The sequence below is a fragment of the Temnothorax curvispinosus genome, unplaced genomic scaffold (genome assembly GCF_003070985.1).
Source record: "Temnothorax curvispinosus isolate PA1 unplaced genomic scaffold, ASM307098v1 QBEX01002664.1, whole genome shotgun sequence".
NCBI classification, from domain to species: Eukaryota; Metazoa; Arthropoda; class Insecta; order Hymenoptera; family Formicidae; genus Temnothorax; species Temnothorax curvispinosus.
The window spans coordinates 16455-33461 of NW_020212444.1; the positions used below are offsets into that span (position 1 = coordinate 16455).

General features: G+C 38.7%; 1 protein-coding gene across 1 annotated transcript in view; it reads right to left on the bottom strand.

Moving 5' to 3' along the window:
• The window catches only part of LOC112451844 (peroxidase), a 21572-nt gene extending 6185 nt beyond the window's left edge, over positions 1-15387 (bottom strand). The window contains exons 1-8 of the mRNA XM_025011750.1: positions 15377-15387; positions 10036-10224; positions 4000-4079; positions 3684-3777; positions 3375-3566; positions 3094-3290; positions 1553-1805; positions 539-684 (exon numbers count right to left, since the gene is read on the bottom strand). Of these exons, the coding sequence (XP_024867518.1) occupies positions 539-684; positions 1553-1805; positions 3094-3290; positions 3375-3566; positions 3684-3777; positions 4000-4079; positions 10036-10224; positions 15377-15387 (1162 nt within the window). The remainder of the gene's footprint in view (positions 1-538; positions 685-1552; positions 1806-3093; positions 3291-3374; positions 3567-3683; positions 3778-3999; positions 4080-10035; positions 10225-15376) is intronic.
• Positions 15388-17007: the final 1620 nt, after the last annotated feature.

The following is a 17007-nucleotide window of genomic DNA, read 5'->3' on the forward strand; positions in this document are numbered from 1 at the left end:
GCTCCTCTCAAGCAATAGCGAAGCGATTGATTTGTCACGACTACTATCTATGATATATTATCTATGATATACATGCAAGAACGCAACAATGCAATAATTTAATAATTCGTGATATGGAAAAAATACTGAGATTATAGGATATCATAGGATTTTAAAAGGGATCTTTCAAAAAATCGGCCAAAACTTTTGTTTGTCATAGATTCTGACAAGTTCGGAGCGAGCATAACATGATAAATAATTTTTTATAATAAAATTTTAACAATCAAATCATAAATTACATTTTGTTAAAATATTAAATATTTTTAAAAATATTAAGTCTCCATTAGCATTTATTTCAATTACTTACATTTTACGTGTTTTGATTGACTAAAATTTTCAAGTATTTTAATATTCTATATTAAATAAATCCGCAATTATTTCGAATTAAAGTAACGTTTTTTAAGTCTAACTTTAATATTTAAATTGGTTGAAAGAATATTCATTATTGTTAGGTATAAAATTCTATGCATATCTTTTTCTGCATAAAAATATAAATTACCTGCTTCGAAGCAGTACATTGATCGGTTTGGCCGAGTACATCCTTCGTCCGGTATATCCAACTTTAGCGGCAATAGTTCCTTAAGACCATACTCTGCAAAGACTGGATTCATTCGCAGTAATCCGCCATAGCCCGTCCGGAGTTTCCTAAAGAGCGAAATAAAGATATATGTATTAGAATTTTGAGAATATCACGTACAAACGATAATGTCAATGTGAATAGCCTGTTTTAGTCTTTTAGTATTTAAATACTTTAGCAGTTTTCAGTGTTTCAATTATAATTAAAAAATTATTCTATATACATTTCTATATCACATAACTGTTAAAGAGAGAAACTCTGACTTAACATTTTTAAAAATTTCCGGAATTATTTGAGATATTAGGGCAAGCACTTTTTAGAGAAACTAGATAGACAGGTGTATATAATATTTATAGACGTAAAAGACATATATATCGTGCGATGTCACGAAGGCAAAGGATTGAGTAATCGAGGGTCGTAAATCGCATCACGCGAACATGGTAGAAAGTGCGAAGAACACGAAGGCACGTGCCCGTGTGTTGGAAAATGCAGAACAACTCAGTGCTGATTTATTGTCCTCGGTGACGTAACAGAGGCACATATTTGTAGGCGGAACGAAATCCGCTTCGCCAAATGCACGTGCAGGGATCCATAAAAGGTGAAAACCAACTTACCCACCCCTAGAGAATAACCGATGACTGTCAATACATTTCCTTATGCTTCATTACTTTACACCGTGATAAAATAAATAAATAGGTACAATAGATTCATTTTTTCCCTTCTGAACGCGTACACCCCGTATAATGAACGTTCATTCTATTACTTCTATTATTTCCTCTTTAAACCCATTTTAATTAAAAATTTGTAATTTTCGGTGAATATGTTTACCTATTGAAACAAAACTGACTTTGAAACTCATTGATAACGCGATAAGTCATTACATAAGTATTTGAGAATAATTATTTCATATTATTTCGAGTTAAAAGCATTGTTTACCTAGCAAAAGTTTCCGTGATGCCGTAAACCGTATTACCATCCAGTACGCCCGTAAGAAGATTGAAAGGCACTCGGGAACCGAGACGGCAATCAGGTCGGACGGCGGGAAAAGCGCGAACGAAGTCCATGCATTGCACGTTGAATAGCCTGTAGAAATAGTCGTCCTCCGGTATGAGGATCTCGTTGCAATAGGGATTCTTCAGGTGTGGCGGCCGGCCACAGCATTCTTCCGGATCGTTTCGGTTCAGAGGGTCTGCAAACACACGATGATAACAGAACAGATACGTAATGATAGCAGAAAGCGATACCGTATTCCTATTATCCTATATCTACCGCACGCGTAATCCATAGTCTGCGTACAGTGGACGTGCCGGGGAATATCAGCATTCGCGATTGAATGGAACATTAAACGAACACGTCGACTGTTTTTCCCCGACTGTCGCAATCTCACTCGTGTTGGACGAGGTACAATCGACGTCGTCGATTAATTATCCTGTCCTACAGGAATACGCGTACGTGTCGGATCGCCCGTTGAGCGTATACAGCCGTATTGCACATTCTAAATTATTCTTTCTTCCGAGAACAATTCGATAATTGACGTGGAGTTATTTTGGAGTGGCGCGATCACAAGTTTGCCAATGGGCTTGTCAATTCTGGTTGACACATCAGTGGCGAGTGATCCCGAGCCGAAGAGCGCCCGCTCGAAAACGTCACGGACGTATATACCGCACGTGATCAGTTTATCCGGGCAGTGATCGTTCGCGCTTTCTCTCGTATAGTTACCCTCCTTTCGATATATACGGCAAATACGTTCAACGTGGAAGGGCTTAAGAGCGACCTACGATGCGCATGTATCAAATATCTCGGTACAGTTGCTTCGACGCAACTTGAGCAATCTGTTCGCCGGCGATTGAGAGGCTCGCTTTCTAATTTCTATTCTAGTTGCATGATTGAATCAGCGCGGGCTTTGATCATTACGGCATATGAGCCGTCAGAAAAACCATTTGTAGTTTTTTGATTGTTGCTTTCTCTAAAATGTTTTATATATCGCAGGTAGCTATCATGCTCATATATTGCAGTGATCTTTGTTAATTTAAGAATCATTTCTCTCTATTTATTAACTTAGACAGGATGTGTTTTGTTGAAAGAAAAACAGAAAAATATTGCCCGTAGCAAATTCGTAATTGAAGCCTTTCATATATATAGTTAATCATTCATTTATTTTTTCGGATAATTATGTGTAATCTCGTATTTGTTTTCTTATCTTATCGTTGAGTGAGATAAATTAATAGTTTTTTATTCAGTTTTTATTGATTTACGCACGTATTTTACGTGTAAAATATCAAACAATTATATAGACGCTTATTTATTAATTAAATAGGCATATATTTGTATCTAGTTAATGAGATCAATTTCGGGAAAATCTTATTATTAATTGAAATAAAGAGATCGTCTTGCGGACGTTAAAAACACTGATAATCGCGGCGGAAGTATCTATTATGAATGTCACGTCGAAAATCACGCTCTAGAATGTAATATACCTAGAGGCGTGGCGGTCAAAGTATAATCGTGGTCCATGAATTGTCCCCACGCGATCACCATAACTGTGCCGGCGTGATCGTGGTAACCTTCGTCCGGGTGCATAGTGCGTGACACGACTCGGGACAGCGGTAGATCATGACCCGTTATGGATATCCTTGGCGCCGACAGACCGTCCGCGAATTGAGGGCTCATCAATCTGCAAAGAATAAAAAATAAGTACTCGTAGCGTATTTCGTACTGAAAAAAAGAAATATTCGAGAAGCGGGAAAATCACGGTTACCTTGCGAAAGGCGACAGAGTGGCTCCCCAAGTTGGATTCTGCAAATTCGTGCAGAGGCCATCGTACCGTCGATATTTGCCCGCTCTGCATTGCACGTTGCTGAGAAATGCGGGACAAACCTCGCGGATCAGCGTCTTCGAAGTGTCGATCAACGGCAGACTCCTCTGGATCTCCTCGTAGGTCAGTCCGTATCTGGGCGCCGATGATTAGAAAGTAAAATCGAGGAAACGCGATCGGATCCCAAGGGGGGAAAGTTCGTTCGGGAGAGAAAGAGAAAGATCGCACGCGGGCTTGACAGGGAGAACTTACGTTTGCGCGAGATTCGTGGTGATGTCGAGAAGCAGCTCGCCGACCGTCGCCAGGTCCTCCGGACGCCACATCTCCGACTTTGGGCTCGCGACATCTACGGACGATTACGTGTGAGCGACGGAACGCCGCGAGAAAGCCGCGTGACAAAATAAATAGCGAATACGTGCGTACGTACGACGAATCGTCCGTTATGGGTTTTATATGACCGTCGTTACGCATTTCGCGAACGACACTCGGCATCGTATTGATCATTGTCGACGATAAATTATATGGACATCGCGCAATTAATTGCCGTAATGAAATTTAATATACTCACTAATGCGCTTCCTTGCCTCGACGTAAGCATGATTTACGGCGTCGTACGTGATGCAGGTTTCGGTCCCACCTGCGGTAGGGCTACGAATAACGAAAAAATGAAGATGAAAGTTGACATATACTCGATCTTCGAGTGCGGATATTATTTACAGTCTCTTCCCCCCCTCTCCCTCTGTACCCCATCGTCTTAATTACCCAACGTTGCAGCCTACTTTCATGAGAAGCCGACTCGAGAGAGCCGTGCGTGAGACGTGAATTCGCTTGTGCAGATCACGCGTATGTATCAAGGTAATCCGAAACTATATCCTAGACGTGCTCTCCTATAATGAGTGCGAGAGAATTGACTTTCATATCCTGTTTCCGCCGTGAAATACACTGGCATTGACGCGCTGCCCGTGGCTGCGTCGAAGGTTGAGCCAGCAATTCTGCGCGTTTCTCTACGTCGACATTGCACTCTTGTCTACGCAGCTTCCGCTTTTAATTCTTTCGTCTTTATTTCGACCGTGTCAATCGCCTAATATATTCAGATTAAAACCATCACCTATTCTTTATGTATTTTTTCATCAATTTTTGCTTATTCGCTTATCTTTAAAGTTAACATAAACCTTATCTTGGAATTTTACATATCTTGGTGAGACATTAAATATAAATTTTGAAATTAAGCTTGCATTAAACGATCGCAAGATAAATATGTTGCTTTGATATTTTAAGAATATTATATTTTTTTATTTATTATCTATACGTACATTGTGAACTCGGTATTTTCGAAATCGATGTATAATTAACGTTTACATTAACGTTCACCGAACATAATATTTAGCATAACAGGATCTCAACTCATTTAATCTTAAGACACTGACTCGTGAAACCGCTCGAGTTTACTGGAGTAGCTGTCTATCTAAAAATCTGATCCGAGCAGTACGAATCACTAATTGTCAAGTATACTTGAGGCGCAAAATCGGGAAGGCGCAAGAGAGGCAGCTTCTCGCGTCTAATTGCAGTCGAACGTTCGTGCCGCAACCGCGACGTAATAATAACGAGAGCATTCTATAATGGTGTCGTGCATCGACGCACTTACCATAACTGGTCGGAGCGACGGCTACACAGCCCCGTTCCCCGTCGCCCGGTGATAAATGTGGATTGCGCCAGCCCGAGAGCCTTTTTTTCTGATACACATAAATTACATTTCAGCTCACGGCATTCGTACTTTAATATGCCACATTTAATAATCACGCGGTCGCGGCACGCCAAGTATCCACCAGTGTTCGAAAATAGCTTGCCCCATTATACCGCGCTACGATCATTTCGTGCTTCGTGTGCCGTCTCTGTTTCGACGGATATCGATCGGCGAGGCATTATTTTCGCACATTGTATCCGTTCCTGTTTTCTCACTTCGCGAGTGATCCTTTCGAAACATTGTCAATAATCACTTTCGCAGCCGACAGCACGCGCTATTTCGACCTCCAGATCGGCCGTGTCGTTTCGCGGTGTAATTGCGTACTCGACGTCTCGTTATGTCGTGTCCCCGGGCACCTGTTTGACATTCCACGAGTGTCTCCACCTTAAAGTAGTAGCTGCGTGACATCGCTAACCGGGCGGCGTTACGACGCCACGCCGGCTACCTAAACGGTCGGTGCGGATCACGCGACTTGCCTGACTATGTTTACTCTCGATTACTGGATAAACTGTCTGGCTATTAAGCTCGCTAAATATAGACAAATATTTGTGTCAAAACTCAGAATTGAATTCTAATGTATATATAATTTTATGTGCCGTGCAATATAGAAAACATTTAAAAGATCAGAATATGTCGAAATACATATGTCAAATTATTAATAGAATTTTGTTCTGAAATTCGAAGAAAAATTGTGTAAAATGAGCTTTAGATCGTGATAAATTACGTGACTGCTACTACGAGTTGCATGAGATTTTCATTTAAATTTTTATTACGATAAATTAAAATTGAGCTATTTTTTTCTATTAAAATCGTATAGCACATTCCTTTAAGTATTTTGACTGATTAAAATTAGAATTAATTGTTCAAAGAAACAAATAATAATGACAATTTTATTTCATTGGTTTCAATTCTTTTGTTAACAAAAAAAACAATAGCCTTAATATGAAGCGTTTAGCACCAAATAAACTGCACTTATGCGAACTACGTAAATACAAAGATGCGGGAGATTTACATTTGTTACACATGAAATTATTAATGTCAATTTTGCCACAAGTGACAGTTGTTTATTAAGAAAACAATATTTAAGAGAACAATAAATCTGTAAAAGTTTTTTAAAGTCCTTTTAAGCTACAAGAAATTACCAAAGAGACTTACAAAGGATTATATTCTTAATAACGCTATTATGAGGAGGATTAAATTTTTAACGACGTAATTATGACGAGATAACGCGATACGTGTCGTTGTATTGTTGAAGCAATCGTGGTTGTCGATAATCCGCGTGGAATTAAGGACGGCGATAATATATACTCGGCGTAATTCCAATTAGTTTCTCTCCTAGCGCTCAAGCGAGGCCGTTTCGGCTACCATAATCTTCGGCAATCCAAGCATTTAAAGCGATTTTATCGCAACGCGGTCGCCTTGTATTTCATTAGCGGCGCGCCTCAAAAGGCTCAATTAGCAGCGGTAAGATTCCCGTGCATACTAGCTTAGTCCGTGCCTCGGTCCGTGCCGCAGTTTGTGATCTGGAATATACCTACTGATATATTTCAGACAGATCTCGTAACTTGTTTTCAAAAATCGCAATCACTTACGATTAATTACCAGCGGTAAGAGACCAGGGGGCTGATTCTGTAATTCTTAATGACAGTTTCTTTATCGTTGTATTTGCGTTGCGCAGATATTATATATGGTAAAAAAGCTGCGCAACGTTAAGAGTTACAGAATAGGGCCGCAGTGGCACGATTCTGTAACTCGTTAGGCAGTATCGTTATCGTTATGTTGTCGTTGCGCAGCTTTTTTACCGTATAGTATATACCTGCGCGGCCCAGCAGCGGTATGTTCTTTTGTCGTACATTAACGAGAGTGTGCAATGAGACAAGTTAACTCGACCTCAGTTTCGGCCCCCGAATGCCATTCAAAAACTCCTCCTTTCTTCAATTTCCTATCCTATAAACAATTTGCAACCGCAACCGCCTTCGTAATCGCGTTTCTCCAACATCACGGCCGCTCAGCTGAATTCGATTCTTAAGGACACTTTACGAAGGCACTCGAACGATAAACGCCACCATCTCGTCGGTTGCTTGACGTGAAGAACGGCAGTTAATCACGGGTTTCAGCAGCACGGTTACGCGCCTGAACGCGGGGATTATTACCGCGGCTCTCCGTACGGTAAATACGATTCTGTACACGAGGCGATGAATGAAACAGCAATGCGATACGTAACGGTCACTCTCGTTGCATGACGCGTTTACGGCTCAATACCGTAAATGCCGATACCGGCCGGCAATAGTCGCTTTTAAAAGCTCGATAGAAAACGTTCGAATTTTACGATCGTCGCTAAAGCAATATAATCTATATAGAATTATCTTACGTAGACATGCGGAACAGTTCACGTCGAATACATTCTTCGTAATAGAATGTACGCGCGGTCATACAGTGGAACCGGTAAGGTCGCATTAAAGTCCGCTGATCCTGCGGGAACAGGATGATAGTGAAAGTCCTGGCCGCTCGGCCAAAGTTCCCGCTTTCTCTAATCCTCTAGAATGCCGAGGACTCACTTTATTATGTAAACGTATTGCACTTCCATACAGTTATCAAATGCGATTTATAATCGTGCATTTCCTAGACATTACAATTTGTTCTATACAATAGACGTCCTATCTGATAAAACATAATTTTTATCTGCTTTTATATACTCTCATAATCGGCAGCGTGATAAAAGACAGCATTTTGCTTGAGCGATAATTGGTGACCAATAATCGCGGATAATCTTGGGTATAAATAATTAAGCTTATACTGATAGAAAATTTATGATTGCAGTAAATACTCGCTACAGATGACTTGATACAACTATCTTCAATCACATTTATTGTTAACGACAAACATTAAATGCCCTAAAGAAAACAGGAGATTTTTAAAGGATTAGCATAAGTTCAGTATAATTTGATGAAAATTAATTTTTGAGTATTAAGTTTTGAGTAATTGTATAAAAGTTTTTTTTTTCGCTGAGATAACATTATTTGAAATAATTTAAGTAATCGTAATTTTATAGAATAATCTACGATAATAATTTTCAATTATTTACACAGTGTGTTTACTCTCTAAATTTTTTCGAGTGAAATATCACTCTAATCGAGTGGAAATTTACTCGAGCAAAGAGTGAAAATGGAACATATCTTATTGAGTGAATATTGACTCGATTTGTCGAGTGATTAGATCACTCGCGCGCTCGAGCGAAATTTGACTCGTGTATTTGAGTGAAAACTTGCACTCGATTAAAGTGCCTTCTTCAGGTGTCTGATTTTGCTGTTCGCTCGTTCTTAGAGTAAAGTTTTACTTAAAAGGCGAACATGTTTCCTAAGACTCACCACATAGCATTTCTACCTGTTATTTTAAAACGTTGGTTAGGTTAATTTGCTAAGGCCCAGTTGTTCCAACCTATTGGTAAACTAACTAATAGTTAGTTTAAGGAAAAACGAATCGGGAAGCCGTGAGTTGCAATGCGGTCGCACGCGAGGAGGAGGCTCTTCGTCGGTATCAGGACACGATGCACGACGATCCCATCCACGGGGAGGCGTCGCGAAGCCGTCGCGGCTACGATCTGTGCCCGCGGAATCACCACCGTGCAAGCATGACCGCGACGTCGGTGACGAGCCTGACGGTGAGCACCCGGGTGTACGAGGGTCAGAAGCCGGGCATCTCGGGTCTGTGGAAGGCCGTCAAGGTCTTTCAGCAACACTACACGGACAACTTCGTGCAGGCGATACTGGATGCCCGGGCGATCAGCTGACCGGCTGCACCCTCGTCGTCGGCGGCGACGGACGGTTTTATGGGAGGCCTTAGCAAATTAACCTAATCAACGTTCGAAAATAATAGATAGAAATGTCGTGTGGTGAGGTTATATCAACCTTAGGAAACATGTTCGTCTTTTAACACGATATTCACAAAATCCACGCACTAATATCCACAATTCTTCGAAATCTTTAGGTATAAACACAAATATACATCACGTAAGCCCGACATTGTAACATGGCACGTCTCTTGCGCGGGCTACGCAACTGAGCCATTCGGTTCAAGTAAATTTTCACTCGACCCGAGTTGCTCGGAACCAGCGTACCACAATTCACTCCGACACTTCGAGAGAATAATTAAGATTATTTTCACTTTATAGTTCGAGTCACAGATTTCACTCGAATCGAGTGAAAATAAGTGTAAAGTCACTCTGTGAAGAGTTGATAGTGCATTCACTCAAGCCAAGAGTCAAATTTTCACTCGAAAATATTTAGAGAGTAAAGTTAAAAGAAAATGTTAAAGAAACTTGATATATTATTGAAATTTATAATACTCCCATCTTCCATCTATATTGCAGATAGTATAAGAACTTTGAAATCCAAAAAGTGCACAAAATCTAACAACGTAGATCTATTACGAGTACAATTAATGTGTGCAAGAATATTTTCTTATTTTGTATTCATGCTCAACCCCGATAAAAAATTCATAATTACATTACTAATTTTGTTAATTATATAAAATATTACGTCGTATTTCTCGTATTATCTGATTATTTTAGAATAAACTTACAAATTAATTAAAATAATTAATTAAGAAACCCAAATTAATTGTTTGCGTGAGAAGCAAAACTAATATCTCTATAAGATATTCTGTCGATGTGGCTATTAACATAAAAATTAGTCTACCTGATGGGATGAGAAAATTCACAGGCAATGATTTTACTTGCGCAAGTTTGTATCAGTCATTTGGAAGGAACAACTTCAATTCTTGGGTACGCGTTGGCTTTCGCTAAATTAAGATCGCTATCGTCGCGCGGACTCGTATTTCGGTCTTAATGTAGGCACTTACAACGATCCGCGAAGTAAATTATAGGTGTAGTCGTAAACGCTGGTTCTTCCACGGGCGTCCAGGATCAAGGCGCACTCCTCTCCGTTTGCATAAGAGTCGAGAGGCTGATACTGTAGCCCGTTACAGTGCGCCGTTACCAACAGCAGCAGCAATCCGATTATCGCGGATCGCGTCCGCATTATCGCGAATCTGCAACATTCCAGCACAAACGATTATTTCTCTCAAAGAGTATCATGACGCATGTGAATAAAAAGCTGCTCGGCTGCTTGCCTTAAATCACGGTCGCGCAAGATTTGCATGGATTATTACAAATATCTGATTGATTGGAGATTTATTCCTGAACGAAAAAATTATATTAAGTAACAAAAAATACTTTTTAATTAATCCAAAATGTTCCCTTTTCCATTCCGCATAACGCTTTGTCATAAAAGTTTTATGATAATGAATATGAGCAACTAACGTAAAGTTAGCAAACGAAGTCGTATATTATATGTCATTAAATTCAAAACGTTAATTGAATCGATTAATCACGTCTTTAGCTCCGACAGTTTCCGCATATCTCCTGCAGAGTAAATGTTCATGTTATATACGCGGAATCTATATATTACATAGTCAGTGTATATATACACGCAGTTACGTATTTTTCATATATATTTTTAAAAAATAAAAGAAGGTAATACTGGATAATGAAAGCTTATATTATACTTCTTATTGTTAGACAAATCAGAAATATGGATAAAAACGAATACTAGTAAAAATATTTTCGATAAGATATTATCTTTGCCATTCTTGCCAATATATATAATCACATTTTTAAATTTTGTGCTTATATAATAATAATAATCTGAATATCAGTATTATACCGAGCCAGTAATTAGGGCATTTGCTTCGATATCCACTGGAAGGATTATTGGATACCAGATTAACGCAACTATTTGGGTTTAGCCGACTGGATTGCCTTGTAAGCCAGGAATTGATAAAGAGAATATGATATTGTAAAATATCTAACACAATGTGGTATGTTTTCAACACGTAGCAGCTGTATAATACGTTATGCGCTATTAAAAATATTGTTTTAACTTTCCATTCTATGAAAACATTTTAACTACTTGTATAGAAATATATTCTAAAATTCGATAAAAATGTAATACTAAATATATAAATGTATATATTTTAATACAAATTTAAACATGATAACGTAACAAAATAATAAAATCGGACGTGAACTTTTTAGTGGCTCTTTGACAGGCATAGGGACATTGAAAAGATTTCTACAATTGTCAGCTCAGTAAAAGTTATAAATAACAACAGTGCAAAATTGCATCTTTTTCGGTAAAATTATTCTGTGAACATTTTTTTGCTTAATAGCTTGATCATATCTGTTGCACCGTGTGCGTTTAAAGCATAATGCATTCAGTGCATTCTCGAGCTGAGCGGAGAAACCGAGATATACAAAAGTCGAAGTTCTTCCGTAATCGCTGTCCATTCTTTTAGCATAAGAGACGTGTCGCGAACTCCTCCAGTCCATCCGTGGAAAGCCAGTCTTACATTTTGTATTCTCACGCTTCGCGACACATTTGCATATGTAAACGTGCAATTGACATACATGCAAAATTGTGCGGTAACGAATACATTTTGTGCGTGCCGTATTCTTACTGGCGGATATGACGGATCTTACTTTTGAATTTCATAAGGAGGGAAATTTTTTCCCCCGCTAATTTCATTGTTTAATGAGTTTCTTATAATACACATTTTAAATTCAAACTTTAAATGTTACTTGTTGATTATCTACGTTTGCTTTCCTCTAAGACCCGGTTTCATCAACGTCGCATAACATTTAACCGTAGCTTCGTCTCTAAGGGGACAGTTGGAAAGAGACGAAGAGTGAGTTAAGCTACGGTTAAATGTTATGCGACGTTGATGCTACCGAGCCTAAGACGTATTATCTACGGAAATTATATTTTAACGTAATAACGAAATTACATTAAAAGGAACAAATGTATGGAATAGGCATAGTTGGCATAGGGCTTCCACCACCTTGAACTCTTTAGCAAAACATCTATTTCAAGATTAATTATTGCCGTACATCCATGCTTCATTCACTAACGCTTGTCATGAAATTACATTAATTTGCGGTACAAATTGCCACGTTGGAAATGGCTGACAGGTATTCGCACTCGCCTTGTGTTATAGTTTGCCGACGATGAAAGTACCTCTCGTTCCACATAATGATTAGATAAGACTCGATCGATTTAAAGCTATTTGGATTCTCTTCTGTTTCCTTAGTTTTCTGATCATTTCGAGCATCTCGCATGCGGCTCACGGATGCAACGCAACCTGATAAACCGGTCCTCGCATATTCGGTAACCTTAGACGATAACGATTAATCAATCGCCTTTAATGGAAATTACTTGCACTTTGGTGACTTGTAATTGACTGATAATTTGTCGAAATGCGTTCTTTATTTAATGTAGCTTGCATTTATAGTAGAAATCATTTTGCATGTTTGCTATAATTTATAATGCTTAATATTTATATGAATGAAGATAGTTCCTGTGTTTATCTGTCTATTTGTTATCACAATGTTTTAAAACATAATATATATATTATTCCAATTTCTATTTTAATTGAATATAGAGTTAATATTTAATTCTAAAGTCTTAATTTATGCATAATATACATATTTGTTATTCTGAGTTATCTTCTATAAAAAAGAAGAGAAAAAATGCATGAGTGCTTTACGTAGCCACGTTTATATTTTATAAAAAGATATATTTAATGCAAATTAACGATTTACTCTTTTCACGGTATTAAATAAATATTTTGTGAAGTCAGAAGAAATTGGAGAAATTTGTTTTTCGTGATCATTGGATGGATCATGGTTCATTAACTAAGTAGCATGTCAATTTATTGTTGATTGTCTTCTTGCGGAAACGTAAATCTTACCCGGATGAATTACATGACATCAGATTGATATTCCGCGTCCGTAATCGCGTGAAATTCAATCGGAGAGCGTGCGAAACAGTGGTCAGGAAGCGTACGAAAAGTGAAAATTCGTTAAAAAATCAGCCACAAAATACCGCAAGAGAATTGTTCCTTGTTGCATAATATTCTTTACGCATTAATGGAATAGAGGTGTTCATCTATATAAAGATGTTACATCTACATCATATATATGTTTAAAAAATGAACTATATGCAACACATTTTATTACGTTTTATTACATTGCATGTAGCATTTACATTGCAAATGACTTTTATTTTATCAAGCAAAGACATATTAATGATTTCTTTTATGACAAACGGATTGCAATTAAATTTAACCTATATATGTCTTACATGGACCTGAGAAAATTATATACATCACGACTGTTGAATTTAATATACTTTTAAATCAGTTTATAAATATTATGAAGCCATGGCATTATTACTTCTATTCTATATATAGCAATATTGAGTTTCCAATCGTTAGTTGGAATATAAGACTGTAATTATCTGAGTATATATTTTCAAATAAAAATGTAACATATTACAAAAGAATTTAAATTAAATTATTGTAGAAATGATTGAATATTTATTCTTGCATTGAATATTTGCTTGATTAAATATTTATAAATTGCATAAGATATGAATTTTGTATGTTCATGATACAATGCAAGAATGAATATGAAATTTCTGATGATGATAAGCAATAGCGTGTTGATTACTAAAGAATCCAAGTTAACAAAGTGGGAATTATCCCAAACAGCGTATCGGAAGATTATAATGAAAGCTTTCGTTATGCGCAAATCGACTATCATCGTTGCGCCGACTACATCATCGTGCCGCGGCTTGTATCACGGTTAGATACAATAATTGCCATTAAGTAGGCGGACAGTGATCGACCGTTTCTCAAGAGTTTGCAAATCCTTACATACGTATAAACGCGTATCTTATTTGACAATTAAAAACTCGAATGATTTACTAGCTCGGTGAAAGGATTCGAAAGTGGGTAAAAGTAACGCGATGCTTGCAGAAGGACGAGTCTAGATTACGGGGGGCATTTGTCTGCAGATCTTTATATTTCGTCGCGCGCTAAGCTCCATCTGATCGCGCATTTGTCATCTCGTGTGACAACGCGTTTTCTTTAAAGAATAAGTCGTGTAAAATCATGATTGAAACAAAATCTCCCGGATTAATCGAAAAATGGATCGAAATAAAGCACCGATTGCTTTCTCGGTGCGTCTTGCGCGGGATTCTCCTTTCACCTTTCGCAGCACTTGCACCCGGCACTGTGCCCGCGCGATGATGATATAGACACGAAAAGAGTCACGTGCATTTCCTACAAGACATCGCCCCCATTTGTACGCTCCGGTTCTCATAATTACTCGCAACTATTTTTCCGAGCTATTCGTCTTTCTCAAGAAGCCTCAAACTTTTCTTTCTCACGTTCAAGAAGTTCGCGAGAGATTGGGAAATCTGATAAGCAACGATAGCAATGATCTATCAATTTATGCAAGCGCCGCGAACGTTTTAATTTTGGTAAGAGTAAAGATACAATCTTGAGATAATTAAAAAATTTATTATATATACACATATCAAAATATGTGACATTTAATATTTTTTTAACTTGATCTCTATCTAAAATAGAGTTGAAGAAAAGCTAATTTTTATTAGGATTAAAAGTATGTATATTTTAGCATTGTCTAACAGTATCAGTTTATAGCATGTAAATACAAGAGAAAAAATTGAGAAAAATTAGTCACGCTTAACTTCGACAGTGTAACTTTCATGACATGTATCCTTGACCCACTTGTTTCAAAAACAGAAAAGTAAAACACATGTGATTACACATGTGAAATTATATGTAGATATACACATGAAAGGTAATTTATAATTTTCCTTTATTACAGGAAACTAATATATTATGTGTTATGTCTTATATGAAGTAACAGTATGTTGTGTACCCCTCCCCCCGTGTCATTTATGACAAAACGTAGATAGTAAAACTTTAAAAAGTAAATTGATCTTTCCCCTCTGCGCTTTCTCGCAATACGAGATCCGTTATCTGTGCTATAATTTTTAACACAAGTCAATTTTTATTAACAATATCAAATGTGTGCTGAAATATTCGACAAATGGATGGTCTTTTCAGATTTTAATTAATTTTAATTATAACTTGCTATTACTAAGAACCGATAAATTATCATTTGCAATCTTTTTCCTATTGCGAAATCACGAAAAATGTTAATAAAAGTCTTTTCTGTCCTATCTTGACAACAACCTCTTGGCGCGCGTGATACGCGTCGATCGCTTAAAATTCCTCCGCAAAATTCCTCGATTTGTGATTCCGTCACACTCACCCGTTGTGCATTCTTCCACCACGCGCTCCACGTTGTTAATGAATCACGGCGATCGAGGAGCGACGACAAGGTTGTCGTCGAGGGTGGTAATTGTCAATTTGCACGTTCCCCGATGCACTTTTTCAACACACGCGACACGCGATGTTGGAGAATGGAAATCAAACGACGAGCAGTCGAAGAACGATACCGGCAATGTTTCCGTCGACGAATGCCTTTGCGCGCGTTCGAGAGATCAAAGTAATCACCACCGCACGTGCCTGCTCTTCGACCGTCTGTCGAATCGTGTTCGTGCAACGACCAGCCACTTCTCTACTTGCCGGATATAATCCAGCTTGCGGTCGATCACCACCGATCTTGCTCCTGGGTGGTTGCTTTTAGAACGACTCGCACTGATCGACTACCTTAATGTGGTACTCGCGATCGTGTCCTGCCTTCCTGCCGCATAGTTCTTTATGAAAGCGCAGAGTGTGCACCGTCCGGGTGGTGGAAAGCTCCCTAAAAGCGCGGTGCTGACTCGTAGAAAGGAAACGAGAAGGGAGAAGAAGCCGGGGAGGGAGAGTTGAGAGGAGACGAGAGAGGTGGAGGAAAGTTATTTTATCTTACGTTATGTACCCGCCAGGTGAGCGAGAAGGAACCACGAGGAGTTAGCGGCGGACGTGATGAAGAAGGAGGTGGCGGAGGAGGTGTAGCTCCCGTCCATGTCTTACTTTCCTTTCTCTAAACGAGCCGCAACGGCTGCTGCCCTCGATTCGAGACATCGATTGTGTCCCGCCGGTCTCCGAAATACGCGCCGCCGAAAGTCCCGCTCGCTGTGTCCGACAATGAATGCTTTCTTTCTTCGTTACCTTTCGATTACACTTTCGAGGAGAACGACGCCGTGGCAGGATCGTTCCAGCTACATATACGACGTCGCTCCAAGATCTTGCAGAGAATTGCTAATTGTGGGGTAGCGTGCGAGCTTGCGAAAGATAAGCCTCATAAACTCCGTTATTCGAAAAAAATGTTACGAGATTATTATCCTGTTTTTGAAGTATTCGATAATATAGTTCTCTTCGGGCTCAAACGTGCGAATTATAGTTCGTCCGTTGCTATCATCCTTCGCTTCATTTGCATACAAATCAGCTTGCGTAACTTTCGGGCGAAGTAGTTCGAAACACTTCAGCTTACATGAATGCGGATTGCAGCATTCTTTGTGGCACATTAAGTGCCTTTAAATAAAATGACGGTGGGGCTTGTAACCCCTAACGTCACATAGATTAGATTTGTTTTCTTGTAACACCCGCTGGTTTCTTGAAGTCATAGGCCCAGTCTGCTGTCATTCACGCCTGGGTTAACAGTCTGTTCACCCTCAGTTCTCTGAGTTCAAGAAATATTTGGTCCGGGGATTTATATCTTTTACAAGCTAGTGTTGAACAGCGACATGAAATATGTACGCTGTCTTTTTCCTCCCCGCATAACAGGCATATTCTTTGTTCAGCTAACTTGAAATTATATAAATGAGTCCTATATATAAATGGGCTAGATAGCTTGTTAAAACCATGATTCTCGATTTTTAGCGTCTTCTTGTTCGTTGTCAGAAGTTCATTTGTTCTACTTGGTAAGAGATGTCTCATCATTAACTTGCATTGTTG